The sequence below is a fragment of the Argiope bruennichi genome, chromosome 9 (genome assembly GCF_947563725.1).
Source record: "Argiope bruennichi chromosome 9, qqArgBrue1.1, whole genome shotgun sequence".
Lineage (NCBI taxonomy): Eukaryota > Metazoa > Arthropoda > Arachnida > Araneae > Araneidae > Argiope > Argiope bruennichi.
The window spans coordinates 82,454,484-82,471,180 of NC_079159.1; the positions used below are offsets into that span (position 1 = coordinate 82,454,484).

The following is a 16,697-nucleotide window of genomic DNA, read 5'->3' on the forward strand; positions in this document are numbered from 1 at the left end:
GGAATACTCGCCAAAATACTCTCCAAAAATCACAGTAGATTCATTAAAAAATGAAAAAATCACGCCAAAGGTTAATATTTCGCAACTATTATACGCCAATGCCATGCAAGGCATTGAGATAACGTCTTTATTAGAGAATATGCGAGAAAGTTTTGAGAAAACAGCTCCTGCCGGTTCAATACGTTTGGGAAATTTAAAGACTAACAATGACTAAAGGAACAAAATATATATAGAATCGAGAAAATAATAAGCATATAGGATTTATTTAGAAATAGAAATATTAAAATTTCTTCCAAATCATGTAGGATGTAATCTCTACTACCGTTTATTTTTCTTCGAAAAAAATCTGTCCGCAGCAATATTTTATGAAATTTTTCCAAAATGGATGCCAGAAATATTGGATTTTATAGAAGACTGATTTTCTTTGAAGAGCGTAGATCATTGCTCGCAAAGATTAAACATTTCTAAACTTGAAAATGATATCATATTCAAATTGAAAATGTTCCAAGTCAAGAATACAGTTATTTCCAAAATTTAAAATTTTCAGCTTCATTCAATTTTGCTTCAAAATTTCAATAGCTGATATAATATTCAATTTTCTGATATAACATTCAAGAATATTCAATTTTCTAATTAAATTATCAGTGTATGTAGAGATTTATTTTATCCTAAAACAGGCGACGCTCGAAATTTTTAGCAACTAACATTTTTGTATCTGTACGTCATTTTTTCGAAACAAAATTGCCAATTTTCAAGATTTATCAATTCTGAGTGCAGAATCAGTTTCAAATAAGAGCGCATGATTTAAATGACACTCTCTAAACCATCGCACTATATAAACGGAGATACGATATTTAGCTCCGACGGATTCAGAGAGCGTCTGGGATATTTACACGGCATTTATTATGTGAAATAGGGTCATCATCTCAGAGTCATCTCTCTCAAGGCCGAAACTCTGTGCTAAACGTAAACTCACGCAATCCTTTTTACATAGATCTAAAGAATTGGTATGGTTTAATTAATTTCAGTTTTGTTAAATTAATATAGTTTTGTGATGAATAGCTTATAAGCCAGTTAACAACTACGCTGCACGAGCAATTGCTTTTGTATTGTGGTCATGTTACTCGGCTGTGAACCACAAGGTCCCAGGTTCTATACTCGCTCATTCCAACTCACCACAGTTTGAAACTACATGAAAATTATTTCAGTGCTGACATCTTAATTTTTAACTGGCTCTCAGATGATTAGAATGATACTTGAGCAAATATTTTCTCTCCACATCCACTCCACATAGTTGTAGAATAAGGGACACTCGACATACTAAGGATGCATCAGGCGTGTATATTCTTTCGGGAATCAGGTTTCGAATTTATAAACTCCCAATCAGGAATTAAATATCCTGACACGTAGGCCGAAGGATTCGAAGACATATGTGTTGAGATACTCTGAGCTTGTTGGAACTGTGGCGATTTGTTTACGTTTTTAAAAGCAAGTGAATGACCATAGATAGAAAAAAAAATGTATGACATAGACGCTATTTAATTCTTTGTTATATCGTTGTGATTGATATGTTCAGAATTTAAGAAGTTAAAATACGTTTATATAAACGATGACATGCTCTAATTTCATTGTATATAAAACTTCGTTCTAAAGCTAACCAGTGATTGGATCTTGATTCCATTAACGAATTATTTACAACAATTCTTTTTTGAATTAATGACAATTACGCTTTAAAGAAGGCAATTAAAAAACGTAATTGACCTATTCAAATGAAAGTATACGAGATTTTTTCAACGTTATTTTTAAATTACATGACAATTATATAGAAGTTCTTTATTCGCTATTATTTGATGGAGTTTATTAGTAATGCAATGAAAAGTCTATTTTTTTTTATTTTAGAAATCTGTGACGGCGATCTCAAAGCTATTATGAGATTGGTTCATGCCGTCGCCTCTCATTACAAGCCTGACACAGTGCTGAACCCTCCTCGACCGATTCAAAGGTAAGCAGTTGAATGTTTATGCATTTGATTTTTTTTTTTATGAAATAGATAGATTTACTGCTGTTGGGAATTACAATGTAAACAATTATTGCGTGTGCTTATCTCTACTAATAATGAAGAAGTGTGCGTGTGTATGTTAGCGCTCTGTATACCAGACAGTTTGACCTACGGTTACCAGATTTTGCATATATATGCCTTGGAGTGTGGGAATGTACGTCTGAAATTTTTTAAAAATTTTAATTAATTAAAAATTAAGCAGAAATTTGAAGTTTTTCCGCAATAACTTCTAAAAATATAATGGATTTTTTTTTGCACACACACACACACACATACACACACAAAAAAAAAGTTTTATGTTGTTTGAAATTTTTTTTTAAAATTGGCTTTATAATGTTGCCAATTAAGTAGTAGTGGAAATTTTTCCGAAATTTCGACCACTTTTTAGAAATATTTTTTTGTTTCATTTCCAACGCTGACTTAACTGTTGCCCAGAAATTCAAATCATTTTTATTGTTTCATCAAATATTTTATCACATGATTTTCTTCCACTGTTGTAAATCGGAAAAGAAGGATTTTGTTTAATATCAATTTAATTTACAGGACGAATAAAGAATAAAATTACAGGGAAATTTAGAAAATAGATGAACCGTACATTTATGATTTAATAGTGCTATGAAATCATGGAACTGGCCTCTATAAGAACAGTTCATATACTCAATGAACAGAACATTTGTAAGGCGATTAAAACAACACGATTTTAATGTCTGACAGTTTGAAAGGAAACACGGACATTAATTATGTAAAGATTTAACAAGTCGATTTGTCATTTTAAATTAAATATGACTAATATATCTAGCGAACCAGCTGGTCACTAAAGACGACTAGTTCTCAATAATTAGTTTTTGATACACGAAGTATGTTCAGAGGTAATTTATACTGGCTTTGAAGAGTTGGTAGATGTGATATACGTAATAGCAAAAGAGAGTACATTTTGATAAATTTAGAGACGGTCGTTTATGGGAGTTACCTTTATATCTTTACACATTATATTTCTTTCCCAGTACTGTAAGACCATTTTCTTCTTCGTCATGTAAACTGCGCAGATATTGAACATTTTTTTCCTTAGCTTTAAACTGTGGGGAAGAAATCAACAAGTTAAATATTTAAATTTCACAAACGTTTGAATTTTATTGCAACAATAGAACGTAATGCTAAAAATTATGCAAGTGACAAAATTAAAGAAAAATTTGCACGTTAAATAAATTGATACTTATCACGCACATTTTGATTATTAAATTATTATTAAACCAGCCGGAATGATCTTCCCACAACTTTCAAGTATACTCTTTAATAAACTTGCCATGCCAGAGAATGCCTTACATGGCATTGGCATATAATAGTTACGACATATTAATTTTTGACGTGAATTTACCATTTTTACTGAATCAAGCGTGTCATCCTTGGTGATTTTTTTGGCATTTAATCCCTGGCATGCATTAATAGTATCCAAAAACTGGATTTATGTTTTAGACAATTTTTTCTCAACCAAAATGCAAAGGAAGCAAAAATTGGAAACAAAACTTGTGGTCAGAAATTCCTATACCAAATTTGATGTATTCAGGTAATTACGTTTTTGATTTATCGTGTTTACATATTTCGAAAAGTACTGACCGACAGATGGTCAACCCCTCAATGGATTTGTCTCAAAAATTTATTGGTGTCTACACTATAGATGTTAAATATGTATGTGTACCGAATCTTATCGATCTAGCTCTCTTCGTTTTGTAGTTATCGTGTTAACTTATATTCAAACAACCAAACAGACCGACTTCTGCTGAACAGATTCTGCTCAAAATTTGATATAAATTTACAAATTTGATGTAAAGACAGTATACCAAATTTCATCCGTCTAGCTCAAAGCATTTTTGAGTCATCTTTGTCACAGACAGACAGACATTTTCTAAAAATGTGTTTTTCGAACTCAGAGAGGTCTAAAACGTGGAGATTCGTCAAAATCTCAAGTCCGAATTTTTCCACGATTTCTATATTACATTTACGGGAAAAAATTATGCAAATTAAAAAATTATTTAAAGTAAAAATGATGCAAATTTTTAAAAAAATGCCAAATTTTTTAAAAAAAATTCTGTGATAAATAAATTGCTATCACTAAAAAAAAGATAATTTTTTAAATTTTAAAACGACATAAAAATAATTTTTTTATAATATTTTCAGAAATAATCGCCGAGAAATGTCAAAATCTTGTTTTATTTTTTTATTAACTAAAATCGTGTTTAAAATTTTGAAAACACTAGTAAGGATATATTCTCACTCTTCAAAGTGATATGTGCCAGATTTAATAATTTGTTTTTACTACTTACTGCCAGATTTAATGGTCAGAGTATTATTCAACACACACACACTTTACTTTTAGTAGAAACAAATTATTTCCTTCCATGTTTTAATTATCGTTTCAAGATCAAAAAATTATTAATTTTTGATCAACTACAAAGTTGACTGAATACTAATGCTAAAACCAAACAACTTCTCTTAGGTCTAGGTATTTTTTTCGTTCTATTTTTACATATAAATTTATAGACTTGTTATTTCCTGTAAGATTCTGTAGCTAGATAATTGTTGCTACCACTTGATACGCCTTAACTCATACTCCGCAGCGATATCTATTATCTCAATTCTTTTCTAAAAATATACGATATATTTGTCGCTCTTTGCACGTATTGTTTTTTCTCTACTGCTTCCAAAGGTTTTACAATATACATGCTATTTCCATTAGAATATCTAAAAATTACATTTTCTGATATTGTATATAATTTATGCTGTATAGTTTTTTTCTGTATGTATAGTTTATTCTGTTATTCTGAGTTTCTGTTCAAACCTATCTTACAGATATGTATCAAGTAAATGTATAATTTTTTAAAAAGTTGATAAGTTATAAATAATGTAGTTTTTTTTTCTATATTATATTGCAATCCTTAAGAAATTTGACTTCGATATTTTTTATGAGAATTTTAGATATTTCTGAATCAGAAAAAAATTGTTAATATTCGTATCTTCTTAATCTATCTGAATGTGAATACGATATCTCAAAAAAATGCAAAAATCTAGACTGAAAAAACTTGAAATGCGCTGTTATCTTCATCCTGCTAAATTTTGGACAAAATCAATTTATGGGAACTCTGACTGTCTGTCCAGCATGTGAATTGAACACACATTTAAAAAAGTTTGATAAAGGGAATTTATATAACATATAGTTTTATTACTAGACTATATGAATCAAGTTTTGAAACTATTGTGGCAACAGATTGGTTATTTAACGATTTATCTGTTTTTCCATATAGAATTCCAGCAATAAAGAACTTAATAACTCAAAAACACAAGCTAGATAAATAAATTTTATCATATGACTCTTACACCACTATTTCATTTTAAATGAATCTGCGAATAAATATATTGAGTGTCTGTCTGTCAGTGCGCGAGTTAGACAATCGAAAGCAAAGTAATTATATTGAATATTGGCATCAAAATTTAATATTCATACCGAATTTTGACCCAGATCGACCATTTGGAAGAGATGTTATTCCAGAAAGAATAGCTGATACTTTAACACGTTCTGTGGCATGAATTACGAATGCGAATCGGGCTATCTATCTAATAAGATGAACCCCTTCTTTGCTATTTCTTAACTGTAATAGAGAAAAGAGTTATTTAATAAGATAATCGAACTAAATAGATTAAATAGTAAGCGAATCACGTGGCAATTATCGTGTTAACAATATGATAAAGCTAGGAAAAAGCGCCCCCTGTCGTTAAATATAAGAAATGTCGAAGAAAAGACATTATTATTCATTATTCGTAAACAAAAATCATGAAATTAAATTTATAAGTACCTAAATATCATAAAAAAATCTTCAAAAACGGAAGAATTGTATTGAATCGTGAAAAAAAAAGCAATGTTATAGTTTGCTTTTAACGTCCCATTTAAAAGCAACTTTACGACTATTTTAAGACGAATTTCGTAATTTTGAATCTCCGTCTGATGACGAGGACAGCACCTCAGCTGGCATTTTCTCTCTAAACTTCCGCACCATACCATCACAAGGACGTTTGGTCCATGGCATAAGATTTAACGTGCGTTAGACAACAGATAGGAATGGAATTTAGTGAACTGAATTTCGAACCTGGAACCCTCCACTATGACTCTATGATTTATTTCTAACTCTAGTTTATTTATTCCTAATCCTAGCAATGATAACATGTACTCTAAAAATATATTTTATCGGACTCTTCAAAGCAAGTGTATAGCTATATAGTAACTAAAATTATGAAAAGTTTTGTAAAATATACATAAAAATATTTTTAAAAATTATTAAAATCGAGAAAAAAATTCAACTGAAACGAAACTGATATCACTAAAAAATCATTTTTTTTAAACTTTTAAAGTTGTATGGTAAATGGTTTTTGTACAATAATATGCTCTGACCATTTAGAGGAAAGACATTAACGTATCGATTCATTTTTAATTAAAAATCTAATTAAATAATGCGAAAGAAATAAAAAAACTTTCTTAATGAGTGTTTACTAAAAAAGTAATTAATCGCCAAATTTGTTAGCTCTCGGTAAAATTATCTGGCCTGTTAAGTGTTTTGCAGGCTTTTTAATCTAGCATGCTGCATTATGCATGTCGCAATCTACTGATAATATACTAACTTTTTTAATATTATCATCCTAAAATGATAATAATGATCATAATATTTTCATCCCATAATTAAAGCATCTCAGATTACAAACAGGAACTAAATATTTGACACCGAATATTTTTTTAATAATCAAAGAAAAGCATCTATTCAAGAACGAACATTTCATTGATGAATTGTTTAAATTTCTTCAAATGACCATCAAGTGTAGATTGAAAAGAACTATAATTATTAATTCAGAACCTTCTTAGAAAGATATCATTCGGTTAATTTAGTGCTTCTTAATCCCGTCGTGTGACACAACTAAGCTATCAGACTTGCTTTTAGTTTTAATTCTTCCGGCTTTGTTAGTTTAATCCAATCATTACGTGAGATGACTTGTAATAAAATAATATCAGTACTATCACACCATGACATTGCTTAATTATATAAACAGTTTTGTTGCGTCATGAGAAAGAAGGAGATAGATGTTTATTTCAGAACCTTCTCTCTCTCTCTCTCTCTTTTTTTTTTTTGGCCATAAATACTTGCATAAAATAAGCTACATTTCTACTTATTCTTTTAATATTGGAGTTCGAACTATAAATAATGTAAAATGTTCAATTTTTTTCATTATGTGAAGCATTAAAACAACTATAAAACATTTCATAGATTTCTTATTTTTTAGTTCAGGAACTGCAGAACATATTGATAAAAAATTATATCAAATCTGAAGTAAAAAAATATGCATTAAATTTTAATTTATTATGATTTTTTGCAAAAAAAATCTATCAAAGTTTGGAATTTGAGTAAACAGCATTAAATGTATGTCAATGAAACTTCCCCCAAAATAAACTTAGAAACAAAATTCGATCTTTTTTATAAAGAAACCTATTCTAACATTAAGAATGTTAAATAAAAATAATTAACAATCTCTTTAAAAAAATCGTCTTTTCAACGTAGTTACCTACTTAAATTCTTGAAGAATATGAAGTTGGAAATCAAAATTCTTAATTTAGGTCTTGTCATGTGTAATTTAAAAAAACGTGATGCATTTATTAAAAACACAGAATTTCTGTACTATTCAATACAAATCATTAAATAAAATTACAAATTTTCACTTTCATATATGAAGTCGTTTAAAATTCTGTTCATTCTGAAGATTCATTTCGTAAATCAAATCATGAAATGAATCTACAGAGTGAAGAATGGAAGAAAAATTTTAAAAACATTTGTAAACGTATATAGGACGTGTATAGGACAAAACAGTTGAATGTCAGTTAATCTCAGGTCAGTTAATTGCAATGGACGAATTGAATTTCATTTACTTTTTAATTCCTTTTTCTGTCTAGATCATAGCTTAAATGTAAGCTGAGAAAAAATGATATATAATATATAAATTTTAAGTATTTTTCTTTTTATAGTGAAATACCCATTAATAAATGTAAAAAATGATAATTCTGTATAAAAAAAAGGATACCTAAAAAATTTGTAATGTGATTAAAATTATCGTTTGCTATTTTTCAAACGATCAGCATGAAGTTGTATAAATATTTAATGTTATTGGAATCTTAATTTTTTATCGATCTTCTGACATATGTTCATCAAATTACGACCATCTAAATATTAACACTTTATTTACCTTACTGTCTTCGATTCCCTTACCTTAGAAAAGAAGAAACAAAGTCAATAAGAAAATCATGCAAAGTGTCACCTCTACAAAATCCATCCAACCTCATGCCTCAGCAACCGAATTCAAAAAGCGAACCATCATCTCTCAGTAGGTATTCTTTTCGTATATTTTCTTCGTTTCAATATTACACATAAAAAAAATGTCAAAAATCATCAGGAATTATTTCATAAGAATGAATGAATAGATTTTTTTTCATAGAAATTCTTGATACTTAAATATTTATTTGGAATCTTTAATCTAAGAATAAAATTCTTTAATTACCTATAATTCTATCTTAAAATGAAGACATTTTACAGCATTTTTTTAAAAGAAAGTTTTGTTAATTTGTTAATAGATAATGATTCCTAAAGATTCATTTTTCTGATGATATTGTAGATGTATAATCAGGACAAATGATATAAAGCAAACCAAATAACTAAATTGATTTTATATTTCTATCGTAGCAAATATCTTTTAATAAATATAAAATTGAAAGCATGAAGTATGGTTCATTAAAGAAATTTTAAATAAACCATTGGTTATTATTGCTATCTTTGTTTTAAACATTCGATTTCAAATTTTAGTTTCGACAATGAAAATTTTTACAATCGATAATTCCGCCCAATATGTCAAGCTTTAAAATTTTAATTCGACTTTTAATACGCAGAAATTCTATGCATGCAGTATAAAAAGTCCCATTTATTCCTTATTCAAAAGAGATACATGTTTTTTTTAAAAAAATTACATGTTCTGATTCCCTTTAAGGAAAATTTTAGTTTTCAAAATTGGCAAAATAAATAATTGCCGTGAAATGTGCATTGTCTTTCTTTAAATTATATAACTAGATATATTCATTTACTGCAGAATTGGCTCTCTTGTTAAGTTGCTTCACTCTTAATACAGAAACAAGTTTTCATTTTTTAATATAAATGGAACAAATTCCTTATAACATTTATGAAAATCTTCTTACATAACAGATGGTGATATCTTATAACTTTAAACCTGCACTTGAATATATAAATTTATTTCATGTATCTTGGAAACGGCTCTAACGATTTGGATTATATTTTATATTTAGAGAAGGTTTTGCTTTTTAAGTTTATATATAAATAGATGTCTTTCTTGAAAAAAAAACGCTATTTTACACACACAAATACAAAAAAAAAAGAAAAAAACATTTTTTTTATAATTTAACTATTAGAGCTTTTATTTTATCTGCTTTCATGCTGACAATGTATCTCGTAATTTTTATTACGAGATAAGAAATATTAATTAATATCTCGTAAATTTTTGTGGTACTTACATTGTTGTCATCGGATTAGATCCTACTGGTACCTCAAAATTTTGTTAGATGGCGCTGATGGATGTGAGATGAGGTAAGATTGAAAAATATTCATACGTAATCAGTCTGTGATTCGTATCTAAATATTTTCTCAGTAAAACACACACGATTTTACACACACACACAATACCCTGCTGTGCGAATTTTGGTCTTCACGATATTAACAACATAAAGCCATAATCACTATTGCAAAGCTTTTATCTTATGTGTAATTACTAATTAGAGATTCCCGAGTATAATTTTAATCATTTCTTCATTCAGATTTTTCGAGGTTTCAATTAAGATATGCTTGACACAAATTAATTTAATATTGATTAAGGAAAATTGAAGTTTGGTAGATGGAAGCAGTTTTTTTTTTTCGGTATCTGAAATTATTTTTCTGGTCAGATAGTAGACTAAAATCCAGAATGAGCACTTTTCTGTGTTATTTGCCCTTCTTTTCAATTCACCTGTCTTGTTTTTCTTAATTAAACACTTCCAAGCTCTTCATTTCACTTGCGTTGCGTAATTATTTTGCATTTTTCTAAGAAGATAATAAAAAGATTTCTAAGAAGATGTCTGCCAGTTTTTTTTCTCCACACTGATTTTTGTGTTGCAAATGCCTTTTCGTTGTACACATTTACCAAAGCTGTTACATGTTGCTGTTTCTGTATTGAAATATGACGCTACAAAAAGTAGCATTTCTTACCCTTAATCTTTTTAAAAGGGAAAAAATCATTGACTTTGAAATTTATTAATTTACATTGGTTGTCTTTGTGTAACTTTCCCCCAAAGGATACCACGAGTAGATGAATGAACGTGAATAGGTAGGTTCTTACGAATACTGAAGGGTACAAAAATGGTTTTGAGTCGCCTTACTTCCAATCCAATAAGAGATATACCTCCTTCAGGAAGGATTCTGCTGGCAGTGGCAATCTCAATTCCGTGATAATGTCACAACAATTATAATTTATATTACCTCCAAATGCTTTGTAGCTCTTCATGATAGGCTAGGGCTGATTCCGTGGGGGAGGGTCATTTCAAATAAGGGAATGATAAAACGTCAGAGAAATAAGCGAATCTTCTCTTCTCTGGAGGGTACAATAATCAAATGAAGTTATGTTTGCAATATTCCAATGATAGGGTATACTTCTTGCAGGAGGGTCTGAGGGCCTCTAGAGGATCCAATGATGGACCGACGATTACTAACCCCAAATAGTATTCCGGTGATTGTTACTAATCCCAATGCTCAGTTAGTATCTAGAGTACTAGGATACTAACTACGGAGACCTGTACGGAGAAGATATATCATTCATTTATTAATGTACATGCCGCCTTTGATGACTAGCTGCTTCGCCAGTATTAATGGTTACTAAAATTTGAATTAAATATTTTATGTAGCTTACTCTTGATGCTTTCCTCAGCAAAATATTTTTCAACTTAACACGTTGATTGCTGTGTCACTCGCATTCGCGTGACAGCACAAGTTCTCAGTCAATATAGAATGCGAATAGAAGAAGCCTATGTTCAGTTTATATCTGCCTGTTTTAACGCGTTGCTCAGCACGTGAATTTTCTGTGATTAATACATATTAATTAGATATTTTCTTTTCCTGTAATTAAAAGATAATAAGTATGTAAGCAGATAGATAGCTTATTAGATAGTGGTCCGAATCACATGCATCAATCATGGTAATGAACTTGTTAAAATTTGAAAAATATGTAACACCTACTATTTTAAAACTTTACACCGTTCCTCAATGACGAATTTAGATATTTTACAGCCCTAAATAGTGCAAATTATGTGGCTCCTCTTTTAATAAGATGGTCAATTTAGTTCCACATTTCAGCACATTTTTAACTTGTTAATTATTTATTTTAGGCTGATATTGTTTATTTTATAAACTTTATGAATATATTCTGTTTATCATGACTTTAAACTGCCATCTACCTTTGTGCACCATATTATGGATGCAGATGTTCCGTTTTACAAATATTCTAACTAAATGAATGTATTGAAATATATAGAAATTATATGGTTCAAATATGCGTGAAAAGATGTTAATATTATCCTAATGTTTTATCATTCATAGAAATTAAATTTGTTACAATTTATTTGTTTTACTATTTATTTAGGAGTTGAGAAACCAAAGTTTTTTAATTGACCTGCATATGGTTCCCTCTGAGCCTAGTGGTTCTAGGTAGCTGCCTAGTTACAAATCCGCTCATTGCTCAACGCATCTCGAAAATTGTCTGCCATTTCACTTAAAATGTGAACATCAAAATGTAAATGTTCAAACTTCATCGAATACAAAAACTTTCTTGATGAAATAAAACATTTTTATTTAAAATTTAAATAAAAAAAAGTAGAATTACTCAGTATTGAAATTTCATGTGTAATATTAAATATTTTATATTAATATTAGTATAGTATTATATTAATTATAGTATAGTTTTTACACAAATACTATAATTTGTGTAAAAACTCAGATAATTATTCAATAAAAAATATCTGATTCAACAATATTCAAGTGATGAAAAAGATATTTTTATAGAGTCAATTACATTTCATTAAATAGCAACAAAGTTTAAAAATTTTAAAAATTGTTATTGCTTACTTGTAAAATTAAATCTTAATTGTAAGTAACAAATTTCAAAAAGTCCTTCAAAAAAGAATCCTTTAAATAGAATCACTAATTATGGGAAAATAAGCCATATTATTCATCATTAAAAATTGAAACAAATCCAGATTAAAATATTAATAACAATAAATAAAATATTTCACTTTAACTATGACATATATTGTTATAATACACGTTTTAAAAACAGAAAAAAGTATGAGGTAAAAACATTGGTATCATTGAAAAAAATAGTTTTTTGAATTTTAAAATAATATCAAAAGTATTTCTAATGTAATATTTTTGGAAATTATGGCAGGAAAACGTCAGATTTTTCTCTTAATTTTTAATTAATTAAAATTACAAAAAATCGCTCTGCGGTAAAAATTTTCTTCTAACAAATTATAAATGTGCCAAATTTAATAGCTGTTAGTCAGACGGCCTGGCCTGTAGAGTGCCAACACACAACACAAGCATTATCCTTTATTATTTGTAGAAACTTAATTAGGCGCCTTCAATAACCAACTATTTGCCTTCATAGTAATAGTATTAATTAAGAAATGTCAAATATTGATGAACTATATTCTATCTCGCCAAATCAAAAATACTATTTTAAGTTATATTTTCAGAATAAGCATCTGTGCACACAAAGTGGCATTTTAATTAGCAAAATCCTTCCGAGTTGTTAAAAATAGGAAAAATTGTATCCCTGATTGGTGCTGAGGGAGTGAATCTCTGGCTTTGCAATTATTTTAAGTAAAAGGTGACTTCTGGGTCTTCCTTATGTTTCTGAAGGAAGGTTCTGCTATTTCTGTTACGAATATAGCAGAAATATAAATGATTTAATGAAAAGCAGTACAGTAAAATTAACACATTGAGCTGCCGCGCTGAATTTCTTACAATATAATTTATATGAGTCCGCCGGTCACTGATACCACCCCACCCCACCCCCTAATGCAGTCAAAATATTTAAAAAGATCTGAAGTCAGCATAGCTTAAAACGCTGAGTAATTCAATGTTCGACGACGTATTCAGTGACGCTTATTATTGTTTGTAGCATCATGCGTGTTGATTTCAATAAAACAGAATGGGGAAGGATTTCAAAAAGTAAATAATAAAAATAAACCATCTTTTGACATAATAATAGAATAATAAATGACTTACCTTACTAAGAATTGCAGAGATTTTTTGTTTATCCAATAAAAATGACATACTTTCTTAATATCCATTAATCCTTTCTTAATAACACAACTCAATAAAATCTGAGATCTTAGACGAATCAGGTTATATCATTTCCATACAGACATTTATTCATTTGATACAATTTATATGATCTAAATATAGAGACAAAATCTGCATAATAATAAAATTGGTAAATTGATTTTATATCCATATTTTTTGCATGACAGATGAACGATTGAATAAAACAGCTTAGATTCTCTGCATAAGTGATATAGCGAAAGCTCAACACAAATCAAAAGTTGAATTCTGTCACTGTTGGCATTGATTAAGAAGACAATCGGTGATAAGAGGTCAAAGTCTCAGTATGGTTGAAGCGATAAGGTAGATAACAAAGCATTCTGAACGATGTCTCATCGTTTGCAGTCTACAGTTTCCGAATCGTTGTTTACTTATCATGCATGGAATCGAAGCAATTGTTTCTTCCCTTTACAGAAACCGGCAATCTTAAGATTGCCAACGGACATTTCTTAGAATCGTCGGTAATGTAGGAAAAGTATCTACAGGGCTTATGGACATCGAAGCTTTCTTTCGGGACCAAAATATTCCGATCTAATTTATTCATACATTCTGAAATAGAAAGTACGTCAAGAAAAAAAAGTGATCTTGAAATAATATTATAAGGCTGCCTCGACGAATACCTACTTTTACATCTGTATGTCTGTGTGTTGGTAAGTGATCACGATAAATCAAAGACCCAAAGGACTAAATGTACGAAATGTGCATTTCTTTGCAGCAATCGATAACATATTTGTCACAAGATTCGTAAAAAAAAAAAAAAAAAAAAAAAAAAAAAACCCAAATGTTTGTGTGTTTTTTTCATTTCAATATATACATGATAATTCAAAAAAAATGTTCATCATATAGTTTTTAAAATAAATTTATGTATTGATTTTGGAACCGTATCTGTTTTTATTATTTATTTATTATTACTGAAATGGAAAATTTGGGATTTTCAGCAACAAAAGCTGTTATTTCCTAATGTCAGATAGTCAGAGTTAATAAATATCAAAAAATTCAGTGATGGAAGAAAAAATTGGAGAAAGCACATATGGTAAACAGTTTTTTGGATCAGAAATTTTAAGAGACGAAATTGCTTGGTGATTGAAAATGAGCTTGTTCCAATGTTTTTGAGTTGTTCAAGAATATTGAGTAAGTTCTTTGAGTTGAATACTTCAAACAGTGCATGAAAATGTGTTTAATGTCAGTTTTTTTGGTCACAGCAGAGACAGTCAGGATTGTTTTCAAGTTCAAATTTATTCAGTAGAGCTAGGGTAATGATCATCCGGGTAATTAGACATGCTTTATCACATCTTTTCTTCAATATTTAAGTCATGAGGTAAGGGAAAGGGAAGTAATAGATGGAATATCGCCTAGAGCTCTTACAGTTCTCACTATTTTGATAAATTTGGTGCATATTTTGAAGCTAGGTTTTTTGATAATAAGAGATTAAATCTTCAACAGCAATCCACTCAAAGCGTGGGTACGACTGCTTTTGGAAGATAATCCATCTTTTCATTCCAAGTTAATCGTATTTGTTAACATGAAATATTTTTTATAATCAATTTGTTCATTATGCTATTAGTTTAATGGAAGTATTGCATATAATTTTTATTAGTACATTTAATCACACATGCGATGCCACTTCATTCAGAGAAAAAGTTTGAAGAGATGCGAAACTCTAATCCGATACATTGTAGCATGATAATGTTTTAGAATTTGTTTGTCCATCTTTAATTTGTTTTGAAAATGTACTATGATAATTTATACTATATTTAACAATGGCCACGCGCACATAAAAAGATGAATAAAGGAATTTAATAATGTATCAAAGCGTATAAATGCTGGAATTAAAAATGGAAGAGTAAAATTTGTAAAATATGCTATTTTTTTTTGTTTCAATTTATGGAAATTAAAGAAAAGAATTAAAATGGACAATATTTAAAGTTTACTTTTTAAAATTGAAAGCAGATTAAAAAAGTTTTTGAAGAATAATATACTCTGAAATTTTTTAAGAAAGATTGAAATTTGATTGAAAGTATTGAAATGTTGATTAATTTTTAAATAAAATCTAATTAAACATTTTTAAAAACTATTCTTAATAAGAACCTATCAATGAAGAAATACTACGTACAATGTATGGTAACTCTGTCCAATGGTTTGTTAAGAAAGTCTTTTGAACGATTTTTACTTTCTCGTATAAGTAATATAGAGAAAGTATAGTAATCGTCGGAAAATTCGAACTCGCGATTTTGACGTCTCTGATTTTGACTTTTAGATGTCTCTGAGTTTGAAAAAAACATTTTTGGAAAATATCCGTCTGTCTGTATGTCAGTCTGTGACAAAGGTAACTCAAAAACGCTTTGAGCCAGATGGTTGAAATTTGGTATACAGTCTTTACAATAAATTTGTAGATTTCTATCAAATTTTGAGCAAACTCAATTAAAAGGAAATCTGTCTGTCCGGCTATTCGAATATAAGTTAACACAATAATTACAAAACGAAGAAAGCTAGGTGGATAAAATACGGTACACAGATTTAACATCTGTAGTGCTATAATACTTATCAAATTTTATGGCAAATCTAAGAAAGAGCTGTTGTTTCAGAATATGTAAACGAAACAACTCAAAAACTTGACTTGAATACATAAAAATTGATTTGGGATTTTGCGGATTTTTTTTGTCAGATTTTTGTTTTAATCGATTGAGTAAAACGTTTCTAAAACGCAAATTCGATTTTTGGGTACTATTAACACATGCTAGGAACTTATCGCCAAATAACTCGCCAAGGATGACACAATAGATTCAGTAAAAATGCTAAATTCAAGCTACGTGTTAGACTTCACTGAATTCGAAAAGCATATTTTTGGCATCCGTCTGTCTCAAAACTCAACTCAAAAACGCTTTGAAATAGACTGCTGAAATTTGGCAACGGTTTTTACATCATTTTTGGAGATTTCTATCAATTTTTGAGTAAAGGAAATTCGTCTGTCCGGCGGTTCGAATATAACAATAGATATGAAGAGAGCTAAATAGATAAAATTCGATGCACAGAATCGGCATCTATAGTCACCTGTCAAATTTTGAGTCAAATCCAACTATGAGCTCACTGTCTATTAATCTGTACTTTCAGAAACATGTAAATGCAATTCAAAA

The 16,697-nt window shown here is 29.1% G+C and overlaps 1 protein-coding gene and 1 long non-coding RNA gene across 4 annotated transcripts in view; one reads left to right on the forward strand and one right to left on the reverse strand.

Annotated features, from left to right (window-relative positions):
* LOC129983729 (uncharacterized) overlaps positions 1-13,789 on the reverse strand; it is a 46,942-nt gene extending 33,153 nt beyond the window's left edge. For both annotated transcript variants that reach the window (XR_008785442.1, XR_008785443.1), the window contains exon 1: positions 13,468-13,789. This is a non-coding gene — a long non-coding RNA (uncharacterized LOC129983729). The remainder of the gene's footprint in view (positions 1-13,467) is intronic.
* Positions 1-16,697, forward strand: part of LOC129983728 (dixin-like) — a 97,268-nt gene that overhangs the window by 28,569 nt on the left and 52,002 nt on the right. For both annotated transcript variants that reach the window (XR_008785441.1, XM_056093327.1), the window contains exons 5-6: positions 1,900-2,002; positions 8,364-8,473. Coding sequence is in view for 1 of the 2 variants with exons in the window: in XM_056093327.1 (XP_055949302.1) it covers positions 1,900-2,002; positions 8,364-8,473 (213 nt within the window). In the remaining variant the exon portion in view is untranslated. The remainder of the gene's footprint in view (positions 1-1,899; positions 2,003-8,363; positions 8,474-16,697) is intronic.